Source organism: Molothrus ater, chromosome 1 (assembly GCF_012460135.2).
Source record: "Molothrus ater isolate BHLD 08-10-18 breed brown headed cowbird chromosome 1, BPBGC_Mater_1.1, whole genome shotgun sequence".
Lineage (NCBI taxonomy): Eukaryota > Metazoa > Chordata > Aves > Passeriformes > Icteridae > Molothrus > Molothrus ater.
In genome coordinates, this window is record NC_050478.2 from 116,671,774 (window position 1) to 116,693,112 (window position 21,339).

At 37.0% G+C, this 21,339-nt stretch overlaps 1 protein-coding gene and 1 long non-coding RNA gene across 6 annotated transcripts in view; one reads left to right on the forward strand and one right to left on the reverse strand.

Moving 5' to 3' along the window:
• The window catches only part of ASPH (aspartate beta-hydroxylase), a 123,238-nt gene that overhangs the window by 12,209 nt on the left and 89,690 nt on the right, over positions 1 to 21,339 (reverse strand). For all 5 annotated transcript variants that reach the window (XM_036397610.2, XM_054518552.1, XM_054518550.1 and 2 more), the window contains 7 exons: positions 21,120 to 21,270; positions 19,952 to 20,088; positions 15,190 to 15,288; positions 14,413 to 14,502; positions 10,828 to 10,965; positions 4,275 to 4,410; positions 3,334 to 3,425 (listed from right to left, as the gene is read on the reverse strand). In XM_036397610.2, the coding sequence (XP_036253503.2) occupies positions 3,334 to 3,425; positions 4,275 to 4,410; positions 10,828 to 10,965; positions 14,413 to 14,502; positions 15,190 to 15,288; positions 19,952 to 20,088; positions 21,120 to 21,270 (843 nt within the window). The remainder of the gene's footprint in view (positions 1 to 3,333; positions 3,426 to 4,274; positions 4,411 to 10,827; positions 10,966 to 14,412; positions 14,503 to 15,189; positions 15,289 to 19,951; positions 20,089 to 21,119; positions 21,271 to 21,339) is intronic.
• Positions 3,409 to 4,538, forward strand: LOC118695857 (uncharacterized). Its single transcript, XR_004981598.1, has 2 exons — positions 3,409 to 3,534; positions 4,321 to 4,538. It is a non-coding gene; the product is annotated as an uncharacterized LOC118695857 (long non-coding RNA).

Genomic DNA, 21,339 nt, shown 5'->3' on the forward strand with positions numbered 1-21,339 from the left:
TGAAGGAAAAGAATACCTGGGTGTAGCCAGTATGGGTTTATGAAGGGGATTCTGTACTTTACCAGCTTTCTGTGGTGAGGTTTCTAGCTTGGTGGATATTGTTTATCTCAACACTAAGTATTTGAACAGTCTGCCATAAACATCCTAATCAACAAAGTGAGGAAATAGAGTCTAGATAAGTTCCCAGTGAAGAGGATTGAAACCTGGCATTTAAGCCAGGCTCAACAAGTTATGATCAGAGACACAAAGTCCAGCTGAAGGCCCACTCATCAGAGGTGCATCCCAGGGCTCAGTATTGAGTCCAGCACTGTTTAAGATCTTCACAGTGACTCAGAAGATGGGACAGAGTGCATCCCCCTCAGTAAGTTTGCAGATGATAGAAAATTGAATAGGAATGGCCAATACACTACTTTTTTTTTTTTTCCTGCCTTTCATAAAGACTTTGGCAGGATGGAGAAAGGAGGAAACACTTAATCTTAAAATATTTGACAAAAGGCAGCATAAAATTCTGCACTAGGGAGGCATGCACCAATACAGGCTGATGGACAACTGTCTGGAAAGCAACTTTCTAGAAAGAGACTGTGGGGTCCTCAGAGGGGGGCCCTCAAAGGGTCTCACAGTGCCCAAATTAAACAGGAGCCAGCATTGCAGCAAAGCCACCAACAGCTTCCAGGGCTGCATTATGGAGAGCTCTGGCAGCCCACTAAAGGAGGTTATCCTTCCCCTAAGAGCTCATGAGATGTCTTAAATGTTGGACAGTTCTGTGCTACCTACTGTGAGGGAAAACATGGACACACTGGAGCAGGTGAAGGGTATAAAGGGGATTAAGGGATGGGAGAATCTAACATACAAGGGGGACTGTTGGGGTAGTTGGGACTGTTCAGCCTGGAGAACATAAGGTTCAAGGAAGGATCTTATCGATGCATTTAAATACCTGATGAGAGGAGTGAAGAAAGCAGAGGCAGGCTCTTCTCAATGGCATCCAGGGAAAGGCAAAGAGGCAATGGACACAGATTGAAACACAGCAAATGCCATTTAAGCATAAGGAAACACTTTTTTTACTGTACACAGGAACAGGTTGCCCAGAGAGGCTGTAGAGTGTCAATCCTCAGGGGCATTCAAACCCTGGCTGGACACAGCAACATGCTCTAATTCATCATACTTTAAGCAAGGGTAATCTCCACAGGTCCCTTTTCATCTCGACCTTTTTGATTCATTCTATGACAACTCAGGGCACAGGAAGCATGAATAATGCATTACAGTGATGAGAAGCACCTTTTCAAGTGAGAAATCTGCACATTTGGCTGGGACAGAGTAGTTTTGGTAAATCTTGCAGATTAAGGTGTTACATGCTCTTCAACTGTTAACAAAACCAGCAGAAGACAGCGTATGCCTCTTTTCTGAGGGGTTTTTTTTTGTGCCTCTAAGCTGAGGTTTCAGCTTACTGGCAATTTCTTATGACAGCAAGTGATGAGCTCCAGTGGCTGTGGTGAACACAGATCCTCCCACCCAACTCTGCTACCTGTGATGTGTTAGACCCTGACACAATGCAAACAACTGGTGATGCAGGATGCTTACTAATATCTGAGCTAAACAATTTCTGTAATGCCAATATGCCAGCACTGAACATTGATTGCTGTCATGTACATGATCTGCCCATGCAGATCAGTCTGGATATGTCTGTGAATTATATTTGCCTGCTCAAATGCTCAAGTGCTAGAGGTAAATTGTTCTAAACTACCAATGAGTTGTACTATGGCTGCAATGTAAGAAATGTTCAGAATTAAAACTAGCTGTGATACTTTTAGTTTACTGCTATTTTTAAGAAGAATGTTACAATTTTGATCACTTCCTACTGTTCTAGACAGTGTCTTAGCAGCACTGATACATTTCATTTATCTTGTCACTGCATGAGGTGACCAAAGCACCCAAATAGTCTATTCACCACAGAATTCCTTATTTCCTGATTGTGTTTGTTCCCATTGCTTAGTGGTGCTTCCATATGTGACTAGGAATCAGCTGATATTTTAAGTTTATTTTAGCAGTAACATCTGAGTCATGGCTGGCATAAAACTAAAATTGCCCTAGGCATCTCATAATAGTGGATGCAAAACTTTGTTAGACTTCTAAAAAAAAGCATGACTTTTCAGATTATTTTACATTTATATGTTCAAAACATGTGACTACAGCTACAGCTGTAAATATACAACATCTCTGCAAATCATATAATGGAGATAACATGTAGGGCACCAAGAAATTACGAACAAAACAGTAGCTCTCCGAGAGAATCTGCTCTCAGGGACAGATCCACTGGCTCTGGATGTGACTGAGAGCAATTTTCTCATAGCCACATTGAGTGTGATAACTTCTAATCAGTTATATTCACTATAACCTGCCTTTGCAACCAATCCATGGAACAACAGCTTTGTTCATTCCCACAGCAGTAGCCACCCAGTGCAGTTCTGCACATCAAAAGCAAGGGACTGGTCAAAAAAATGAACACATACACTCAAGGGTCTGAATTAGGGCTACATTAGCATTGTGCTTTTCAACTTTTGCATCCTTAATTTTGCCATGTGAAGGATATTCTCACATAGTTGTTGTAGACAAAATGTAGTAACTTGGAAAAAAATGAAACTTATATCCTACAAAACCAATGCATGTGCATTGACCTATACAGGTCTACTGCATGATTAAGTGAGGTTTACTGATAACTGAATAGTCATTGTAGGCACGTGAAACAAATGCTGTTGGCACCCACACTCATGGATGTAAAATTTCTTTCCTTCACCTTTAGGAAAGAAGCATCTGGCAGCACTATTTGGCTTCCACAAGGTGATCCTCCCTCCAGCTAATGCAGCCAGGTTGGGGTAGACAGGTGAAATTTATCACAGTGAGAATGTGGCTCCCTAAATTAGTCATGTGAAGTTAGGTTCAGATCAGAAAATAAAGCTCAGGTTAGAAAGGACCTAATCCAACCTCCTGCTCAAAGGAGGTTAGGCTATGGGTCAGATCAGGTCACTTCAGGCTGAGGCTTAGTAAGGCTTTACTTATTGGTTGACCCATGGCAAATAACTACTTACCTACCATGAGCTCCCAGGAAACACAAGGTAAAATGGCTCAACTAAAGAGTCCACAGAAAGGCTTCAGCTAACATATTTCACCTGGTGTTTGTTGACAGTTAAAATATTTTTATTGTTAAGTTTATTGCGTGCTTGAGGCATCATTAAATATACCAAAATTGTGCATTCCTCTATACATGTCCCTCTAGTCCTCAAAATCACCTGCTCCCACCATTATGAATTTGCAAAAATGAAGAAGTTTGCCAGGTACCTGCCCTCTTCTGCAGCCAGTAGCTTCTGGGAATCTTTCCAATAAAGCACATGTTTTCGGAACACTTTTACAAGCATTCTCATTTTTTCTTCCTAGTGAAAATAATGGATAGAGCATTGGTAAGAGCAATGAATGATCATTTACATTTTCTGCTTTGCAGAAGAGCAACAAAGCTGCCAAAGACCTGACACTGAGAGACAGGTAAATATTACTGTTCTCATTTTAGGACTATGCAAGCTAAGTAACTCCAAGTTGTAATTTCATAGCAGCCTACACATTTTACTTTTACATTATTTGTGAACACCAGGCTTTCTACCATTTAAAAAGTGTTATTTTAAATGTATAATCACTAGTGTGGATGCATAGGAAAAAAAAAGATTTAAAATTCCCCCAGTATCATAAAATTTAAACACCAGATTATATTTTGATATAAATTTGCTTTTAATATTTTATTTTACAATACTCTTTCATATGTGGAGTTTTATAAGAATTTAAGGTCATTCCAAGAGTTTGGCCTCCCAGTGCACAGCTCAGGGGCAGGGCAGCAGGCATATTAAAGTCATATTCTTTTGCTCACACTGTTTCTGAATGACAGAGCTCCCCTAGCTGGCAACCCAGAAGTGAGGATGTGCCTTCTCCCAGGTCCCCATCTTCCCTCAGGCTTACCCTGTACTATGCATTATGCCAGAAGAGGAGTGCACTCATTGAGCAGTTACCATACTCAAGGCAGCCTTAGAGGTATTTGGAGACAACATGGTTTAGAATGAAGAACTCCTGCTCATGGTCACAGGGATCCCAAACACTGTTCTATCAATTCCCTTCCTCTGTACATACTGATCACAAAAACAGTTTTAGAAAAAGTTGTGTTGATACTTCTTACTAAACTATGTTAATCTGAGATGATCAAATTGAGGAGAGAGAAGAAATACAGAATGTTTTACCTTGTTGCCATAAGGTAAACTGGCTCCAGTCTCCTTTTTCCCGTAGGTTCTCATCTTCAGGCAGGAAGAGGTTTCGTTTCTTATCCATCACAGCAAGACCCTCATCCCGAATGAGCTTCCAGTTTTTCTCTAAGGACTGTTGTGAGAGACCTGTTACTGCACTGAGAAATTACTGTGTTTGGCTTTAGTACCATTCTTATTTCTTCCTGCCATTATTAGCTTTTTTATATATTTAAAAGCAGTAAAAGAAAGTGTTTGCCATTATTATCAAGTTGCTTTAAATTCTGTTCCCTTCTGACATGTTAAGGCAGGAAAAATAACTTTCACACTCTTCAGATTCAATTACATTGGGATTGTAAGATTTCAACAATAGCCAGCTTCTTTGCAGACCAGGCCTAACTTTGACTTGCTTTTTGATGAGCCTAAGGGCTCTTTAAGTGATCATTTTGTATTGCAAGCTAAATATATTGATCTTCCTAAATGCTGTGCATGTGACCCTGGATTCATTCCTGCAACTGTTAAAGCACTTACATAACCTGGAACTCCAGGTGTAGGCAGAATATTACAGGCCAAAGAGGCCAAATTTAAACACACCAATTGAGTTGAAGTTTATGATTGAAAGCCTTCAAAAAGTCTTGCTGAAATTCACTTGCATAGGTTGATGCTATTGCAAAAGTCATATACAACTTGAAATGCCAGGTGATCATTTATGGACACAATGATTGAGAATGTGTGAGCTGCCTGACACTTCATACATACAAACCCACAAAATAGCAGAATTAAAATTTCTGTTCTCTGCTGCCTTAGGACATTATATTTAGAGAAATCAGATAGCTTAGAAAACCTTTTATTCTACCAATAATAAGTAATTTTAATGTTATAGCAATATAAATGGAAAACCCACAGTATAACAATGGATCTGGATAAAAGTAACTTCAATTTCCCAGCAGCTTACTTTTTTCACTAAACCTTATTTTGGGTGAATAGTTTTCATTACTCCTTTGTGCTCTTGAACAATGCATTTCTGTAAGACATTTTCAATCCATTTCACACTGAAATAAGCTATGGTATGTTCCCACACTACCTCCTTATATGATGAGTAAAAGGTGATATAGCTAGAGCCCCCTAGCTATAAACTTCATATGTTTATTAGCCATCCTCATGTAAAATAAAGAGTTACATTTTCCACTTGAGTTTTTTTTACTTAAAGGAAAAGTTGTTCTGACAAAATTGGTTTGTATTGCTAGATCATAAATGGCTCAACAAAGCAAACTTTGCCTAGAACACGTTATCTATAATACAGCTATTTTCTCCCACTAGAACAATTTTAGCTAGGCTAAAATGTATGAAAATATCTATTTCAATTCTGTTATTACAGTAATTTCTATCATAACAAATTGTTTTTTTTCTCTCAGCTATCAAAAAATGGAGAAGAACACTTATTTTTCCTAGTGTATTCATGTTATTCTCCCTCACTGATGGTTTCTATAACACTCATTTAACAGCTAGCATTAAGTAAAATTGCAAAGACTTGTTTTAGAGTTGTTTGGTATTTTTTTTTTATGAAATATCTTTGGAAAACTGACTTTTCCAAAATGTAGGGTACAAAAAAAGATTGAAAATTTCCACCTAATCAGAGATGTATGTGAGAACAGTGCCGCTACTTATTCAGCACTATCCTATCTACAAAAGGAAATGCCAGCTTGAGAACCTGGTTTTGCACTGGCTGGAGAAGAAAAAGAAAAGAATAACCTACACTCACAGCAGCCTCAATTTAAAGTGATATAGAGCAACAAAGCTGGAAAAGGTTCAAAGATATTCCAAGTTCTTCTGTGCTTCCTCAAACTCCTCCTACTTCCTCAGCTGAAAAAAGGTAAGAACACATGAAGAGCACTGGTGGTCCAAGGCATTGTAGGCAGCAGCTGCTCTGTCACCTCTGCTCTCTGTCAAGTGCCAGAGGTTGAAGGTTAACCTATAAAGGTGAGTGTTTGTCCTTGTGTTTAAAGGCTCCCTCCCCAACATGTTAGATACAAATTTATTTGAATACATCTCAGCAATTTTGAGATGTTAAAATCCTCAATGAGGATGCTAAATCCTTAATGGTTGTAGACATAAATTGCTCACATATCAATAGGGTTTCTGTCCTGAAAACACAGACCCCCATCTGTAAAACACAGACAGTGCTTTATAATGACCAACAGACAAGTCTTGGGAGAAATAAAATGGGGAGTTCAAACACTACCCAGCCTTGGTCTCCCTGATACTACAGACTCTCAGGGATATCTTGAACAGTAAGAACATGAGAAAACATTCAAGCATGTTTAAGTCCAGGACTTGGACTGACAGCTCCTGATCTAAGAGTTGGTATCTGCAGGAAAAATGTTAAATGTACTTATGCCTCCATGATATGCAAAGATTCAAGCTCCAGGTTAGAGCAAAACATTAATATTATATTTGGTGCAGTATCCTGAATACAACTGAAAAATCAGGAGTCAACAAGCACTGGGAGCATATGTACTTGTTTGCTAGCAGCTGATTCCCATAAACCTCCATATGGCTTTTTAAATACAGTTTCTAATAACAATTGAAGTTTACAGTTGCTGTACATCTGGCAATAATGTAGATTTTATTTAAATAGGGATTGTTTAATATGGGAGGTTTTTATGTGAGACTATTACATTGAAAATATCCTTACTCTGTTCTGTCAAACCCTTTCAAAGCATGGTTATAAATGACACAGGAAGAGATTAAGAGGTGGCTACCCCTCCTGTGAGGCATAACTACTGACCACACATCCATTTTAATTCACTGAACTATAAAATAAGATCGTGGCAAAGAGTTTAATGTACTTCACTTTGTTCCTGAAACAGAATAGGAAAGCATTCACCATCAGTTACCACATCTCCACTGGGTAATGCTGGTAACCTCCAAGCAAGGGGCAGTGTTTTAAACTGTTCAAAATAGATTCCTTGCACCCATACAATCACTCACAGAGCTTAAACATCAGCACTTGTATGCATCATCTTTGCTCTTTCCAACACAAGGCTCCCCTTAAAGCATCCAACCACACTTTAAATACATATTTTAATTTAATTTCTCCCTTAGCTATGAATGTTTAGCTACTATTACCTAAACCATTAAGGCACAGCTGTCAACCTATGGAAAACTATAAAGATATGTTTTGTTGCCAATACTTTCATTGTCTTTCTACACTTTTCTTGATGCACTTGAAAATTTATATAATAAAATCTAAGACATCAGAGAAAAGCAACAATACAAGATCTACTTTAATCATCAGTAACTTGTAGTAAATTATTGGCAAAGCATTATCTGGGACCTTTCCAAATGTCAAAGGACACAACATGCAGAAAGGACAAAGTTAATTAAGTGATTGCCTACATAATCATTTCAGACCAGTGGAAAGTCTCTAGGATCCAACACCATTGTATCTCTTTTATTATTTTTTTAAATGAGCACCAGAATAGAATAATGCTATTAATGAGGTTCTGCAGAAGGTACTGGAGAAAGATGCAATGACTCAGTAAGACTGGCTGAGGAAAAGCTAAGCATTCCAAGGGAAAAGGATGGGCTTTCAAAGATGAAAGTAAGGTTTCCTTTCAACTGAGGTCAAAAGAGGAAGACAGTTTCTTGAATTCCCAGATCCAAAGGCCTAAAATGCCTGTAAATCAGAAACATTAGTAGAACATCTCTACATAAATCACTCACCACACCCTTCCTAATATAAAGGTTTACATTTTCTTCTCCCTGAGAAATCAGGTGCCTCTCCCCAGTCTTTGAAGGAAAAACATTAAGCCTCAGTGGGCTGCAGAGAGATCCAAAACTCCACTTCCCTTCAGCACAGTTCCACTAATTAAGGTCTACAATGTTCTGATAAGTGTTACTGAGATATTCTCAGTCTTCCCTGCCTCCCCCCACAAAAAAAATCTAACCCAAAACCCTCTTCCTTAAGACATCCAAGCAAGCACGTAATTTTATAAGAGATAAAGTAGGAGATTGTCTTTTTTCAACCTTACTCATCAGGAAATTAAGCATCAGGACCCATTTTTTAAGTAAAGCAGTAGGACAGTTAACACCAGAAAAGGAGACATGCCATGTTTACACAGTTATTTAGCATTGTAAAAATGAATCATCCTGTGGAAATACCCTTTTTTTTCACTTGCAAACAAAGCCACTAGCATGGACAGTATGTCTCAATCTGTATGATTACAGCTAGTTAAGCTGAATTCCCCTCAGAAGGAAATTATTTAACTGAGAATACTGCAAAAAGATAATTTTCTCTTTAGGGCTTTCTAGGGAAGAAGCAAGACAGTGTCAAAATTCACATCTCCATCTCTAGGTCTAAGAAACTAGATGGCCCTTCATAAGAAAATCAAACCAGGACTGTGCTGTAAGATGCCACTGACCACAGCTGTGCTGGTTAATGGAATGAACCAGAGGGAGTTCAGCCTTACTACTGCCCCAGCCCCAGATAAATGCTCAGTTAGCATTATTAAGACACCAAGCAATTGAAAATAGTTCATTCCCATTTAACAAGCAGTGAAAGTCAGAGAGAAGGTCAGGGCCTCCAGTGCTGTCTACAGTATATATCAGTGTGTACAGCATATATCAATGTATACAGTATATATCCATATTGAATTGTATCATGGTGATTTGGAAGCATTTCCCACATTTCCCACACAGACAGAAGAGGAATGTAATGAAATGAAGCAGTAGGAACTAACTGTTGATTGGTTTCTACTTTGTGAGAAGGGGAAATAATTTTTTTTAACTAAACCATGTACAGAAGTTGGAGTACTTCAGAAATTAGAAAACTAATGTCATCAATAGTTTTTTGCTGCTTCCTGAAGAATACTACCTCTAGTCTTGCTTGCTTGCTTACAGCATTGCATGTAATTAGAATTGAACCTGCTTTCTTTCAAAACTTCAAGTATTTTCTCGAGCCTACAAAAAAAACAACAATACAAATATTTGTCCTGATGCATATAACTACATTTTGGCTTTATACTTTAAACTGTGAGTGCCGTTTTAAAGATCTTACTGCTGCCAAATTATAGTACCTGTACAAGTAATTTACCAGTAACAATTAAATTTAGATTCACTGACATATTGCTAATAAAACAGCTAAAACATGTACTACCAAATGATTGGAATGAAAAGGTATTCTTGAATTCCAGAGAGGCAGTTGTACTGTGGAGGTCGGGGTGAATTTTTATCCTGCTGGTTTTCTGAGCAGCTCTTCTAGAAGCCACTCAAGATGCTGATCCAGACCAAGGCCTTCATATATGGCCTGATTCACCTGAAAAAAACCTTCAAGGTGAAGCTCTGGCCATTTTATAATATCAACTGATTTCACCCTTCAAAGCCCTTCAAAGCTGACTCATGCCAAGGGTGAATGGATCATTACCTTCTGTGACCTAGGAATTTGAAAGGTTTACATGTAAGGAACTGTAAAACAACACTGCATGTAGCTCTGAAACATCAGTCAAATAATATGCATATTTCCTTTTTGTTTGACAGAAACATATTAAGTTCCCAGTTTCTCCATATCTTTTATAGCAAGAAGCATCCATTCCCCACATACCTCAAGAATTAGTTCAATATGAGCACATTTCATGTGCTAGCCCATAAAGCTCACTGCTTTTTGGTGTGGCTGAGATCGCAGTGGAGAATCACACTTTAATCTAAATGTCTAGCCTTATTTTTGTTGCCATCAAAACCATAACAAAGAGCAATCTTCCTTTTTAAACTATTTTTATTTTTTTTAAATAACCATCCTTCCATGGTGTTTTTTTTTTTGAATGCTATGTAACTAAGTATAAAGAAACAAGCATTCTGAAGGAATTTGTTCCTTACAAATATACGTTTTTGGGTTTAAATCATTTATCCATAATGGTTTCTCTAAACCACACACCAATAAGGCTCTTCCTAAAACTCCTAAAAAGAGCCTAAAAAGGCTCTTCCTAACTTTTTAGGAATTATTATTAGAAAGGTAGTAAATTAATAAAAATCAATGCGATTTTGGAAATAAAAGCTATTGTTATAAACAATAACCACACTACTTGCCTTGCATTAAATAAACAAAAAACCTTTTAAAGAATTTAAATTCTGTATTATTATCTTTTGTTAAATCCATCACTGGGAATCTACACTTGTTTCTCTCATGCAATTAAAAGCCCCTAAAATCACTAAATATGACACAAGGGCACAAAAGCACAGCCTTTCCTGACTAATTAAAAATTCACAATGGGTATTCCAGACATTACCAAATTGTGCTGTCATTTTCCACTTGAGATGTTACATTTGTCTACCATGCAAATTTTGTATTTATTAATAATTTCAGCCATCCTGTCCCATTCTCAAATTTGTCTAAGCTTATTTTATAGTATCTTATTTAATTCTTGTGCTCAGTCTGAGAGTGCTGTCTGGAATTCACAGTCAGTAGTTCTGACCTTATTGATTAGCATTTTCTCTGCTTAATAAATGAAATTATAGCTGTAATTTTAATAAAAACAAAAGTATACTGAAGCCTTACCTTCACCAGTTCTGTATACCCAGTTTCCCTTGCTGTCCACCAAGGCTGAGCTTTCAGTCCCTTGACATTGTAGAGGGAACGCTGCCAAACTGATGCAAAGTGACCTCTTTGGTATCCAAGTTCATACCACTTGTATGCCTAGAACATTGCAGTGTAAACAACCAAATTCATTTCAGCCAAGCTCCTACAGGAAAAAAGTAACACTTCCTGGCAAGGTAGCAAACTGTCTCTTCAGATGCTGGGGTTATTCTTTCAATAAAATGTACTAATGAATACTTTAAGGAAAAAAACCCCACAAACAAAAAGTCCCAAATAACAAAATAGATCAGCTGGCCAAGAGAGTCCAGTGCAACATTAACAAAACAGGATAATCTTCTCACAACCATTCACATCAAATATGGGCTTGTAATTCATGCCCTGTCCTTGGACTTGGAATATCCAATTGTTTCTCATCTTGGTCAATTTAATTTTCTGTTTCAATCCTCTACCTACAAGTGAAAGATGACTGTGTTCTGCTGCCAGTGGAGATGCTGTGATGATGAAAACAATGATGACTTGAAGTGTTAATTGTCTAATACTTAAATGCACACGAGTTTCTTCAAATGTTTTTTGCCACACCCTAACTGATCCCATGACAGAAACCTGCTGAAGTTATTATTGGACCTTTCCTTGTCTTTACTCTCCCTTTACACAACTTATTTTACCCCTGCATAGCAGCAAAAAAAGAAAATTAGATTCTTGGAGAAAAAGATCCAGCATTTGTAGTACTGTGAGAAACCACATGCAGAGAAAGTTACGCAGAGCTGCCTCCTTCCTGTCCAGCATTGCTGCTACAGCTGCAATATTTCAGACAACATAACTTAAAAAAATCCTCCAATAAACAAAAAAATAAACAACAACCCTCCCCCTCCCCCCAAAAAAAACAACCCAAAAAAACCAAAAAAAACCTACCAAAAACTAAAAAAAACTCAGGACAGCTAAGTAGGGAAATATGAGAACAATAATTCCAGAGCTGAGGGACTGAGGCAGGCAGCAATCTATGCCTTGAACAGAAACTGGTGAAAGTCCTTGTTGAGAGTAGATTTTGTAAATTTTCTTCAGGTTTTTGAAAAATGTGGTACTCTGATCTTTATAAGTCACCCAAAGTATGGAGCAAAGTGTGCCAATACATTTTGCCCTACAGTATTTATTTGAAGTACACAAAAGTAGTGTGGGTGAACAGAATAACAGCAGATCATGTATAAACTGTCATCTTTTCCTCCCTAGAGAAGCTCAGTAAAATTGTGCATGGGTCAAAAAAAATAAGGTAACACACAAAGGTAATACACAATATATCTTTAAATGTTGATGTTATTTTGGTTAACTGTCTGAAATGTCATTAGGATTTATAACATTTGTTCCCCAAAGTTGAAATACCAGTGAGATATCAATAGATGGTTCATGCTGACTGCCTGCACTCAATTGCAGTGTCTGGAGTTAGCCCAAGTGATAAGGGGAATGAATTATTTGTTTCAGCCTCTGAGTGATGAGTATGAATGTTGCTGTTGTTTAAGATACATCAGCTCTAATTATGATGTGTAATACAATTAATTTTTATTTATTAGAAGGATTGTGCTATGGAAATTGCCTTTACCAAGATGGAATAGGGTCAGGCTGCCTCACTCATCCTTTCCATTCCCAAGACTCAGTCAAAAATTTCTTTTCTCATGCAGGTCTTGGCAGGGGAACATGGACAGCTACAACAGTGTAGCTCTCCTTTCCAGGACAGAAATTGTTTGAGATGCACTCAGTTTATACATTCTGTGTGAAGAGTGCTTTGTGGTATAACAACTTCAACGGTTTTAATTTCTCTTTTCTTAAGCCAATATGGCATTTTATCAAATTATAGTTGGAAAGGGCAAAATCAATACTGTTCCCCAAACATTTCCCAAGGCCACATTTATAATTCCTAATTTAGCTCTAATAGATGAATATCTCCCTTCAACAAACCTTCAGTGATAGCAATTTCACATCTAACTTAAATATTGATCTGTTTCCTTGATTAAATCTTGAAATTCAGCAAGTCTAGCAAGGTCAGTGAGGAAAATTTAGCTGAACAATGGACTTTCCACTGATAAATTTAGAAGTCTCCTCTATCCCAAGAAGTTCATTTGTCATTAATTAAACTTTTCCTACAGCAGATTTGGCCATTAACTCCATAAACATTAACATATAATTATCCTGGGGTTAGAGATGCTGTACATTAATTACACCTGCATGGTATTAAACAAATGGCAATGGGATGTTCTAGGCTCAGCAACTCAACTCAGAATGTCTCAAATCCCAAATGTACAGGGATTTGAGAGAAGGAGACAGAGTCAGATAGAGTGTGAAAGCAGACTCTGTGTGTGCATGTGTTTTTAAGTAAAATGAAGTAAACTAATTCTCACTTATAAATGAACAATTAAAAAAAATGTCATTGGAAGTGTATTGAGGGAAGGCAATCTAGCTTAAAATTCAGATATTACATTCTAGATCTACTGTATGTATAAAGTATTGTAATAAAAGTTCCAGGAATTATTAAAAAAAAAGTAAACTGATGAACTAGACTTGAGAAAGGTCACATACAGTGGCTTCACCACAGCCCACTTGTCTGCAGTTCATACTGGAGAACCACCTACTGACTGGGCCACAGCACTAAAGGGGTCAGCTATTTTTACAGTTTTTTAGGTATTGATATTGCACACATTACTAGTTAAGTAATTAAAAAGCAGTGATTTTCATGGCTATTTCTACGCATATTTTTTTGCTTATTCTCTTCATATTTCCCACCAAGGAATTGGATTTTTTTTTTTGCTGTTGTTTTTAAATTCATGCCCATATTAAAGTCCATGACTAATCAGAGTCTTCAAAAAAGATCCTTTGCTATCCTTCCATGACTGTAGTGGAAAGTCATACACTTAAATTTCACTTTTAAGTGTAATTTGATTTCAAATAAACAAAAGAGAAACTCTTATGGCTTCCAGCATCATATGTTTGCTTTTTTTGGCCTCTCAACAGATACATAGGACAAATTTCTGTTTTCCTGATAGATTTGCTAATTTAGTTACGGAAAAAATTTCAGAACTCAGCCCACACATTCAGTCCTCTCATGATCCTCTTTTATCTCAACCTCATTGGTGTTTTTTCCTTGGAAAGAAAGGAAGATTTACAAAATAGTGTTATACAAGAACTTTTATATAGTAATATACATGTAACTGATTATTTTAACTCTCATTAAAATCTGTGTTGAAAGGTGATATATAGAACAGTTTCTAGAGACATTTAAAATTTTTGTAAATTTTTAGCCCCTTGTTTCAAACTGCCCTATGCCAGCTTCAACATTTTCAGTAAAATCTAAAGCAAGGGATGCTAACACATTGTATTGTAATGCCTACAACTGATTTTTTGCTGTTGATCATCTTGACTTCTACTCACACATGCTGGATTGTTGTTGCAATCAAACTACTCTTGTTTGCAACATTAAGCCCATCATTAAATGCTTTCCTGGAGTCTGCAGCCACTCAGAGATTTAGATTTTAAAGCAAGAACAGGTTAAACATGTACCTCTTTGTCTCCCATTCTCTGTAATGCGTCACCCAGGTGAAAATAAAAACGTCCATCATCTGTGCCAGGGTCACCAGACTCCAGTCCTTCCTAAAAATTACATAAATAAATAAATAAATAAATAGAAATGAAAGATGTAAGTAAACCTCAATAGGAGTTCTAAAAGAATTCATTTGATTGCTGTAAATAGTCTGTCAATCCTGTGCAAGAGACAGGCTATGAAATTAGGTACAAATGTAACCACCATGGTAACCTGGAATTTAAGCTGAATGACCACAATATGTCAGTAGAAAGTCACTGAGAAACTTTACCAGTTTTCCAAATTCCCCAGCCTCTCCCTTCAATCCCTCCAAGACAGAGGCATATTCAGAGATGGATACTTGCCCCTAACCCTATAAATATGTACACAAGCATTTTATACAGCTGGATTAAGGTTTTATTTTGTAGTATTTCTTCCCAAACACTCAGAAGTATACGTAAGGCTTCTCTGGATCTTTCAAGAACCCTAGATTTGCAGCATACTACCAACCTCAAAGAATTTGAGGCTCAGAGCTCTGTACTTCAGGTTAACCATTAATAAAACAAATACTTGTTGTTTAAGAATTGATGATTTTCAATGTACAATTTGTTCCAGTTCATAGGTAGTGATACACCAGTATAACTCCAACAAATAACTTAAGCAGTGATTTGTAATTAGCACATTTCTAGTCTGACACATTTTATACATTCCAATTCTACTGTTTGCTGGTAAAACATTTACTGTGGGTGAAAAAGTACCTGTAGATAAGGTATGCTCTCTGCTATCTTGTTTTCTGCCTTCAGGATGAAGCCATAATGTACTTTGGCAAAGCCATCATTTGGAGCCAGACTTAGAACCTGTTTGAGAGAAAATGAATTAAATACACCTGTATGAATCTATGCAAATTAACAAACCTGTCTACATAATACTATTTAGTAATGCAATTGTATTTTCTTCCATTACAGATTCTCAGGTAAACCCTTGGCTTGTCTGTGCTTTCTTTTCCTCATTCACTTTTGTGCTTTCTCCAGACAAACCAAACTTTGAAGTCTCAGAAGTAAAATTATTTCAACAGAAATTGCTTTATTTTTCACTTGTCCTTTTCTACACTTCTCTCTTGAGTTATAGCATGTTTCATGACAGAATTAAACCCACTACCAACAGTTAAGTTACATATACCAGGTTGGACTAATCAGAAGGAAAGCAGCTACTCTTGAAAAAATCTGCAGCAGAAACATACCTGAAATAGTTTTAAATTAGATAGATTTCCAGTGGTGGCAAACAAGTTTTTGCAGGAATAAATACATGAAGCATAACAACTACAATTCAGAAAGAAGCTGCAATGTAATGCCAGCATCGTGATATGGGGATGTGCAAACCCTGGAACACCAAGGGCACTCCCAGCACAGTGGTGGACTGGAGCACTCTCTGGAACAGGGTGCACTTTTCTGGCCATGAGAAGAAGGTAATAAAAAGAGTACTGCAGTAGTGACTCAATGTGCTTTCACACTAGAAGGTGATGGATAAATTATTCTTGTGTAGTTGTGGGCTGCACTCTTTGACTAAGACCAAGCATGCTAAATTCAGCTAAAAGATTTTGAACCAACAAGATTCAGATCATATCTGAGTTTACAAACTGGTTTAATTTTGCAGAAAAGGGAAACTCATGGGAAAATGTCCAGAGATGGATATTTCATGGGGACTGTGGAAGAGAAGGATTTGTGAGTACAGGGACAGATGTAGGGAAGGATCAGTGTACGGGGCAGTGTTTCAGGGGAAGGAAGTGTGAAGCTGCCAACCTGAATTCTGAAATATGCACCCCCAACACCAGTCAGATAATTTAAGTGCATTTGGTCTGCCTCAGCCGAGGGCAAAAATTAGAGAGAATGTCTTGATCTACTTTCCAGCTCTGCATTTCTGTGATGTCATTATATTCAATATAATTTGTAGCTCTATGCAATATCAATTACATGGTTAAGTTAATCTATTTTTACATCTCTTTTTTCCTTAAAATAAGGGTGGACAGTCTTATCAGGATAGACCCCCAGCATGTGAGGATCATCACAGGAGCCTGGCAGGCAGTGGAATTACAGAGGCTGATATTCACTGAATGTCTAGACAGCTGCTAATTGCAAAACAACAGACAGATGAGCAATTTCTCTTGCCTAAATCCATTTTTGAAGCTACTAAACTTATGCTGTGGATAAAATGCCTGCATACATTATAGTTATTTCCCTCTGCCTTTTCCAGTTACTGTCTGACATAATTTTTCAATCAAAATAATTACAAGCAAAATCATAAGAAGTTTTCTGGACCAATTTCTCTCTTTTCTCAAATCTTAAACACACCAACTACATCCAAGCAAAACCAAAAATCACAGCCACAAAGGTACAAAATGTTATGAGTTAAAAATAGCAACATTTTACTTCATTTCACAGAAAATGCTTATTATGAAGGAACAAACAATTTGAGAATCTATTGGAAGTCCATGGTATGAGACATTATTAGGAAAAGTACCACAGTAAGGATGAGCTTGATCCCTAGTATAAGACTACACTACCACCTTCTGCATCTTATGCCTTTGACTACAGGATTCTGTGTATAATTATTTTGATCCAAGAATCTGTACCTGCAGGGTGAAATGAAATGACTGACAGAAATATTTATTAGCCACATAATTTCGTTACAGTTTCTTTAACTATAGGACAAAGCTATCTGATTAATTAAGACAGAATAGAATTTTCTGTATTACGGTTCATTTAAACTATGCCGAGTTGCATTAAGGAATGATCTACATTCAGAGCCCCTAAAGAGAAGCAAAGAGATACAATCAGCAGAAATTACACTGGAAGTATTTAATGTAAATTGTATTACTCTGTTGCTGTTGCTGCGTGCAATATTAATTATGTTTAGAAATAAGTTTTACTAAACTGCTCATAGCCCATTAAATATTAATCATGAATATAGAAATTAACCTCTGGGGCTATCAGAGACTAATTAGCCATGGCAGAGTAGTGTGTTAATGTGGATATTCTGGTTTTGGTACCTGAGATAGCTCAATCAGAGCTGGCTTATGCCTGTCTCTATAATGCTGCACTGAACTATGCACACATGGCGCAGCATGGAGGCAGAAAAAGAGATATTAGCTGAGTAACCAGTCCTACAATGTTCTCTTTTGCTGTGTGTTTTTTTTTTTTTTTGTAATCTGTGGATGTTTGAGCCAAAAATAGCTCTAATTCTACCAGGACTACTTTTAAAGTTATGTTTTCTTTGAAAATAGAAATAGTTCTGAATTCTACTAGGATTATCCTTAACATAATGTTTCCATGTCCCTAAGTGAATTCAAAAGAAAATTATTTAATATTAGAGGCAAAACTGAGATCCTCTCCAGCTGGACACCATTTTCTATCTGTGGTTCAGCAAAAAATTCTGGCAAACACAAACTAGAAAAGTGTATTTTGGGCAAGTTATACTATACCACACTACAGTTGGAAGCAAAAAATTCTCTTGGTCTGAGGTTCAGTGTTTATACACATTGCTTCTGTAGCTAAAAGAAGAAACATATATTAAAGACTTTTAAAATAAGCTGCTAAGATGTAACAAATTTGGAAAGAAAAATAAGACTTGACTGGCAAATAAGTAAACTGGCTATTAAATGCAAAGCATAGCAGAAAGTTTTCATCTTCTAGGATTCCCTGGGCTTCTATTCAATTCCTTGGAGATTATGGAAGCTTGGGTTAGTCTGGTCTGAAATGGCATGTACTGTGATCCCAGAGCAGGCCATGTAGCCCCTAAGCAATCTGCCCAAAGTCATCCAAGAAGCCTTCAGTAGGACCAAGAACCAAAGCAGGTACACATGAGATTCTCCCTGTTTCTTTGGGTACTATTTCTTAAAATCCTTAGTGTAAACTTATCCTGAATTACAACAAAAAAAAATACATTATTGTGTTGGAATTCAGCCTGAGTAATACCTAAAATACAGACAAACCCACCATGATTTTTTAAAAATTAATCCAAATCCTTAAAAACATATTTATCCTCCTTTTACAATGACAGAACATCACTATGCTCTATTCTATTTCAGTGTTAGTGAACTGCAGAACAGAGTAATTACACTGGATAAAGAAGAATGGAAAACAGTATGTTAAAAGCACACCAGTTGCATATCTATTCTTAATCAGAGCCCTATGTATTTCTTCTGAAGTATATAAAATTCAGTATCAAAGTAATTATATAGCAAATTCATGACCTTCCTCCATGTATAAAAATCCCTGTGATTATTGAGAAATTCTAACAATTATGTTGTTTGCAACAAAAACACTGAATAATTGCACGGGAAAATCTTGCCCAAAAGGAGTATGGTTTTGTTTTCTCAAATTCCTTGCAGCTTGACAAGCAGGTTTGTTTAATAAATTCTACCATTAAAAAGCCAATATTTCCAATCCTCTGAGAAATTTTGACAGCAAGCCAAAAATTATTGGACCGAAATGTTTTATGGAAGGACCTAAAAAGTAACCAAAGTAGCAAAGCAAACATTATTCTGGCAACATCTGAGACTATCAGAGGAGCTTGAGGAAAAAAAATGGTATTCCTAGTGTTTGGCTTCTGCTTCGCACCATGTGGTTGAACATCATCCTTCTCTTTGAGAAGCAATCAGAGATGAGAATCTCTTCGGACCCCCAGATGTGGGGGATGGAAAATGAGCCTTTATTCTCAGGAGGTGGCACTAATCCTGCTGATCCCTTTCCAGCCTCCATAACCAGACAATTAGCAAGCCTGCCCTACACAAGCACCATGAGCGTGCCAACATCAACAGGACCATTCCTGGTCAGGTGTGATGATTTGTGCTCTACCAATGATGTCAGGCTCCACATCTGTCAGACAGTTTCCAGATGTTAACAGGGTTTCTAGATCACAGGAGCAGAGTGGCCTTTCCTGGCAGTGAAGTTCCCCCAGCCAGATAACCACAGTACAAGACAGAAATATAAATCCAGTGAATTGTCCACACTACAAACATGAAAGGAAAGCAGATTTTAAGCTACTTATAAAAAGATGAAAAAACTAAGGTAAAATAGATTTGTGAGAACTGAACTACTTGATTACATGGTTAGAAATGCTCTTCCTGTAAATAAGCTGGCTTACTTCTCCTTCCCTTGTCTTGAAGATTGGTTATCATTTTTATAGTATGCATTCCGTATTAGATGTTATATACAACACACCTAGATGTGTTGTCAATATATTCCAGACCTGATTACCAGAAGATAGAAGATTTTTATTATTAAGCATATGGAAATAACCTGCATTCCTCTGTCAATGAGAAAAAAGTTAGTATGACAGTATCAGAAAATATAAATTAAAATTAGAGGATAACCGCATTAGAAAAAAACTTATATCTGTATTAACCCTTCAAAAATCTCTCACGTGACATGTTTAACAACTAAAAAAGTTAGAATCAATCAATCTTTCAAATGAACATAGGAATGTAAATAGTAATTTTCCTTGGCTGGAATGGAAACTCACCTCTTCATACACTTTCTTAGCATTGCTGTTATCTCCTATCAAGAGGTAACCAACACCAAGGTCATTCTTGAATGAAGTCTCACTGGGAAACAGCTGCACTAATTTCTGTAGAGTAACCAGGGAACCCCTCATGCGACCTGATTTGATTGAACAAGACTTAATTACCAGTGCAGATATAAGGAACAGTTGCAAGATGTTTACACAACATCTAAGGAAACACAAATCAGAGGCAAGTGGTTCACTTTCACTGACAATCAAGGAGAACCTGGAAAAACTTGAGCAGAAAGGAGCACATTCAGCTGCCTGGCTGTCACTGTGGGTGTAGCAGGAATATCTCAGAGAATCACTGCAATCACACAGTGTTATGGCAGCCTCTTGTGGAGGACCCTTCACAGTGCAGAAATAACATAATTTAAGCTTTGGTTGCTCTATCATACACAGATAGCAAAGCACTGGAAAAAAACTAAGTAAACATATAGTAAAAAACTTCACCTTATTTAAATAAATTCTATTGATTTATAGTGTTAAGTAATAGTTCTACTCTACTTCTGTTATGAAGTTTATCATGCTTTATGTGCTTAAAATTAAGTATGTTCCTTGGATTCCTAAATAAGGTCTTGCTAAAGAAAAGCAAGAACTAAATATCTTGATATTAAAAATCCAACCCATGGGAACAGAACTCTTGATTTTGCCTCATATTCTAATAATCACCTCTCATACATCACAGAATTGAGATCTAAAAGTAGAATCTAAACCTAATCTTAGGGCTGTTCTCCCCATGTTCAACTCCATTCTTCTCTATGTTTAGTGAAAGTTTATTCTGAGTGTATTTACTCTGCTTATGCCAGTAATTTCCTCTTGATTTTCTTCAGCTTCTGTAGAAAAAGAAAAGTTTCTTTTTTGTCTGTCAACAAAAATTTTTGACTACCTATCATCATAGCTTCTCAGAGCACCTGCTGCAGCTTTCAATAGGTACTATTATCCTCAATTATAGACACTAGTTACCTAGAAAAAAATTAAATAATGTAAAAATGGTTTTCATTTAAGATACTAGGAAGACAAGTCCAAACAAAAATTCAATGGAATTGTCATCTTAAAATCCTTAGTGGTGTCTTGAAATCCTTGCGCAGACAACTTCTGTAATTTTTATACCATCCTCAAAACTTACCAAGGAACTGTTGCCTGTCTGCTTCTCGCTTCAAGCTCAGTTTTATCAGGTCTGAAGGGACATTTGGCAGACTAACCACCTCATCATAGGTATTGATAGCTTGTTGCAGCATCTCATTGCTCCTCATTTTCTCAGCTAAGTCATCTTCAGACTAGAAAGAACAACAAAATCATTATTAGAACTTGTAATAATCCATAAGGCTTAAAACCAACTATTTTCT